Here is a 5,449-nt window from a genome sequence, read left to right as displayed (position 1 = left end):
GCACAGATGCCAGCTGCTCAAAGTCGGGCGTAACAACCGCTTTGCTTAGCGCTTTTTGCACCTCAGACTGTAACTGTTTTTTGATTCTGTAACTGTGCGCATTTTCATCTTGAAGCAAAAATACATTAGTAAGAAAAAAATGCATTGCGACTATAATAATGCATTGGACACAATAAAAATTAGCTAGTAAAATTAATTTAATATTTAAAACCCAATCTAAATGGTTTGAAGTCACATTGCAACCAATTATTTTCCTTTAAGTAATAATAAATCATCAGAAATTGCCTTCTTGTTTAACCGTCTGTTAATGGCATACCCAAACACTCATTCAATTGCTTTGAGTTCTGGGCCGTTTAGCTCTTWAAAAGGGGCTCAGATCAGCRCCTAACGCAMTACTTGCGAGTATAGWCACCTTTTTTCATCYCGAACGAAGTCTCCGGAATCAAAGGCTTCACTAGTTTATGTTTTTTAGGCACGTTTGCGTGACTTTGAGCCGGGCTTGTGTTGCCATTCAGTTCAAAGAGACGCTTCTTGTACTCTGCTAATCCCTCAGTAGAATCTGAGAAGGAAAAGATTGCGTCTCTCAATTTTCTTCTCACCTCCACTGAGGAAGGCTTTGCAATTGTCGAACTATCTGGAAAATAAAACATAAATTAGTAAACATTTAAATGGTCATGAAAAAATCAGACGCGAATATTACCATTGTTCAAAGAGAACAACTGATTGTTTGGGGCATCATCTGGACGATCCCCAACAGCATCCAGAACAAAAGCCATTTTTGGTGATGTAGTCAAGAGTCTTCAGAACCGGTCTAACATATAAAAATCAAGCAAAATAATGAGTAACAATGAACGAGACCAAGAGAAATTAATGAAAAGCAAAAGCCAGATGACCCACCTGGAAAGGATCAAGCAATTAATGCGAGACGTGAAAAGAACATGCAATGCAAGAAACGACCAAGGAATAATTGGGGCTCTCACCGGAAGAATCGGAGATTAGTATAGTATTCACTAAATTTAAGCACCAAACGTGCACCACACSRATCAAGCGTTTTTTAGGTTAATACGGAAAACTYTGGGTAAACAACAAAAACAAACCTAAGAGGTTAMAAGCAAGTAACTCATCTTTTCACCATGCCATCACGAACAGGCAGCGTTGSCAGACSAAGAACTTCGAAAATGGTAGAATTGATAGGAAAAAAACGGTAGATTTAAAAATAAAGCGGTAGATAATTTAMTATTCCTAAATTTCTGTTTTTYTATTTTTTAAGTAGTTTTCAAAGGTACTTTTGAAAAAAWTGAATGATGAATGAACGCYTYTTGAACTTTGTCGAAACATCCCGTGAATCTGCGTCGACAAARAAAAGTAAATAGTAAATGAAATTGTATTATTTTTATCATTAACTGTTTTTTTTTTTGTTTTTTATSATTAACTGTTTTTTTTGTCAAAAGAGACATTCATCAATTTCAAGGAAAACAGTTCATATCGTATCAAAGTTTTCCAAAACCGTTCTTAGAATATGACGAGGCATGACCCCGAAATTAGTTTTCTAAAAATTCGATTTTTGCGTCTGAAGAGACCGCCTGGCGGTGGTGGCTTTATTAAAATGAATACTTCTGCTTTGAAAATACCATGTACAGTAGGTATAGTTGTCGGGTGCCGTCGTGGAACTATCGAACAAAAAACTAAACTGTGCGTACTCTCGACGTCAGTACAACCCCCGGCCAACGCCCTTCCCTAGTACCTCGACGTTCCACCAGAGGCAGCCGCAGGTGGCTCACTTAAGCGCCGCCATCTCTATTCGTCCATGACGTGTAATATGGAGATGACATAGAGACGTATACTTACATAGCTGACAATAGTACTAGTAGACCAAGGGCGGATTCAGGAGGGGTGGTGGGTGGTGAATTTCTACGACTTGATCCCCCCCTCCCCTGACTCGAAAACTGGATCCGCTCCTGTAGTACACAAACTTGTTTTAATTTGACAATTTAATTAATCTCTATAAATCTTGCTTTTCGATTTTCCAAATCTCTCAGCTACTGTTTTCGTGGACCATCCTTCCTCGATTAATGTAATTATTCGAGTTTTTTCAAGTGCTTTTAACTGAGTCATTTTAATAATAGGAAAATTTATTTGTTAATATTCTACTTACGCAATGATAGATCAAGGTGGAAAGTCAGCTTTACACAGCAAATATTTAATCGTCTACTTTTATGTGACGTCGACTGTATATGTATATCGACCATTGCACCCTGCCTCATTTAACCGACTTATTATCTCTTACGGTTTCAAAAAGATCCATGCAATGCGTTATCTTGGACACCCTGTATAAATGGCTAATCAATAAATATTAAATAGCCAATCAGTAAATCGATGTGTGGTTGTATTTTAAAATTTTGGTGAAAAATAAATTTTATTTAAATATTTCTTAATGCGGCACTGTTCCAGCTCATTTACATTAATATAAATCTTTTAAGTTCGGACTCAACAAATAAACCCGGTGCGAGAGATACAGGGTGGTTTTTTAGTGCGAGAGAGTCCATTATATCCGTTGGTGTTAAAGTTTCGAAAAATAGTTTTATATAAAAGTTATTGACGCACAAAGTGCGCACATTTTAAAAACATCTTATATGATACTAACTTAATCTATCACTACTAACTTAATCGGGTGTAAACAATTGCTTGCCCGGTGCGTGGAACTATATCGATCAAAAACCAATTGTGCGTACTTTCGACGTCAGTACAACCCCCGACCAACGCCCTTAGCCCTTGGTACCTCGACGCTCCACCAGAGGCAGCCGTGGGTAGGCTCACTTAAGCGCCGCCATCTCTATTCGTTCATGACGTGTAATATAGAGATGACATAGAGACGTATATTAACATAGCTCTGACAGTACCTAAATATTCATTGTAGAAGCAAAAAAAGCAGTTAGAGATACAAAAAAATACTTCTTTCCAATCACCATAGATCCGTTAAGAATTCTATTGAACCAAAATATCACTACGTTGTACAGGGTGTTAACAATGTGGACTTCAATCTAAAACTTTTTAACGCAATATAACTTTTGTTTTTTTCAAATGGAAGTACCTGTATATTAATACGTCATTAGATAGACAATTTATAAAGTTACAAATTTGGATTTACGCTGTGAAATCAACCGTTTTCAAATTATAATTTATTTTATTTAAAAATTTCAAAAGGCTGCTACATTTTGTAAGGTGGCTRTGGAAGTCAATAATTAAGTGTCAAAATTWGATTCCACGTTTACTGGATCATTTACCTTCTATATCATTATAGGGAGGGATTATAGGGACTATATCATTATAGGGACATTAAGGATAATTATCAAGGAAGGAATGTGGTATTTACATGAAGGAGCTCTAGTTCATTACACAGCTCAAATTCATGAGTACCTAAATAATTAATTGCCTGAGAGGTTGATAGTTGATGATCGTTCGCTCGATTTGACAAAAATTGATTTATTTTTATGGGTTTACGTCAAAAACAAAATTTATAAAATAACTCCAACTACAAAAGATGACATGAAGGAACGAAGCCTCCCGTTAAGAGATGGAATTTAACACTTGATAAGAATTGTTCTGCACAATGGAAATGCAGTTTAGCGTTAAGTTTTTATTCTTGTTTGTTCTTCGTTATAAATCACACGCTTTTTTTAAAGCAAGTCTATAATATATCCATTTGTAAATATTACTGAGTAATGTGAGAGAGTGATTCAAAATTGGCGTCATTCCTCTTTAGGTGTTGTCTGGCGCTGTTATAGGAGTACAGAAAAAATAGTAAAAGACATTAATTGTTATTAAAAACTGAGAAATTTCCAAAAAAACTATATCAGAAACACGGCAGCAATGTTTTTCAAGGTAATCTGCCTATTTAACATTGCGCAAATACCTGTGACTTCGTGACAATAATATAAACGGTAAATTCAACAAGATTCGTTGACTGCGCAACGTACTTTCGACATGTCAACTTGTTCTCATAACCTCGAATTCTGCGGGGTTTGGTGTTTACCTAAATAATCCATACAACACCAAACATTTGAATCGTTAACTGCAAACAAGCTAGTGCCTGTGTAATCTTCTTATTATCCACTCTTATCAAGCAGCTTCTCGTTTTCAGTTAATTAACTCGTGCTCTATTTGTATCTCCTTGTGCTGTGTGTATCGTACAAACGTGGTAGGAATGTAGCGCTTCCTCGGTATTTATTGGGTGCTTGGGAAAGTGTCAGTTATTGTGCTCTGCGTAAGTCCTTTCAGCTTCTGCTAAGTTACTGTAACATTTCCCCTGAACTAATCGCATATCCACAAATTCGTGAAAGGAAATTCAAAGTAAGTCACAGTTTGACAAATTATTGTTATTGTTGACAAGGGCTATCCACCTGTAACTTTCTGTTAATGGCAAAAAAACATAATTACCGCTGTGACTTTTCATCAAAAAATTGTAGAAGAAAACTTTTTTGATATCAAAAATTTTCGTAATTTGAAGCAAAGATCGTAATTTTTCTTTTTGGATGCTTAAGTATTCCAATATGCCACCAATTACACATGGAACAATTTCTAAATAATGCTTAATAACAAAGTTGCAATTTGATCTTCAACTGTTAATACTTTATTGTATTTTATTTTTTTATTATTATTTATTTTATGTTTATTGTTAATTTAAAATTCCAAGTCACTTTTAAAATCTCGGCAAAGTAGATGACCGACGGGCGATTTCTTTGGGTTGCGCTGGTCTAAAAATACATTCTACCTAAGATCGGCTAACAATAAACCAGGAATGTTTTTAATAATAATAAATAAAAAATAACAAACCAGGAATTGACTTTCGCGGACTCAATTCAATAACAATAGATCAAAAATACCCTCTTCCGAACATTTCCGATCTGTTAGACAAACTAGGCAAATGGAAATATTTCTCAACCTTGGATTTAGCCAGTGGGTTCAATCAAATCGAAATGAACGAATCGGACATCCCAAAAACAGCATTTAGTACTGCAAATGGCCATTGCGAATTTCTTCGAATGCCATTTGGCCTCAAAAATGCCCCTGCCACATTCCAGCGTTGCATGGACAATATCCTTCGCGGCATTACCAACGAAAAGTGTGCTGTTTATCTTGATGATATTATCGTATTTTCCAGTTCTCTTCAAGAACACATCGAAAAACTTACAGATGTTTTCAACCGACTCAGAGACACTAACTTTAAAGTTCAGCTTGACAAGTCAGAATTTCTTAAGAAAGAAGTCGCTTACTTAGGTCACATCGTTACCCCAGAAGGAGTAAAACCCAATCCTGACAAAATGAGTGCTGTAAAAAATTACCCAATTCCTCAAACTACCAAGCAAATCATAGTTATTATAGGCGATTTATCAACAACTTTGCCCAAATTACCAAGCCCTTAACTAAATGTTTGAAAAAAGGTGCCAAA

General features: G+C 35.8%; 1 protein-coding gene across 1 annotated transcript in view; it reads right to left on the bottom strand.

The window, feature by feature from the left end:
- LOC125504557 overlaps positions 1 to 1,109 on the bottom strand; it is a 1,248-nt gene extending 139 nt beyond the window's left edge. The window contains exons 1-4 of the mRNA XM_048666757.1: positions 898 to 1,109; positions 701 to 811; positions 413 to 634; positions 5 to 108 (exon numbers count right to left, since the gene is read on the bottom strand). Coding sequence (XP_048522714.1) covers positions 5 to 108; positions 413 to 634; positions 701 to 776 — 402 coding nt within the window. The 5' untranslated portion in view covers positions 777 to 811; positions 898 to 1,109. The remainder of the gene's footprint in view (positions 1 to 4; positions 109 to 412; positions 635 to 700; positions 812 to 897) is intronic.
- Positions 1,110 to 5,449: the final 4,340 nt, after the last annotated feature.

The sequence above is a fragment of the Dendroctonus ponderosae genome, unplaced genomic scaffold (genome assembly GCF_020466585.1).
Source record: "Dendroctonus ponderosae isolate FM_Combo_2020 unplaced genomic scaffold, Dpon_F_20191213v2 Dpon_F_20191213_5, whole genome shotgun sequence".
Taxonomy (NCBI): domain Eukaryota; kingdom Metazoa; phylum Arthropoda; class Insecta; order Coleoptera; family Curculionidae; genus Dendroctonus; species Dendroctonus ponderosae.
Note: the sequence above shows the minus strand (reverse complement) of the source record. Positions and strands in the feature narration are given on the sequence as shown.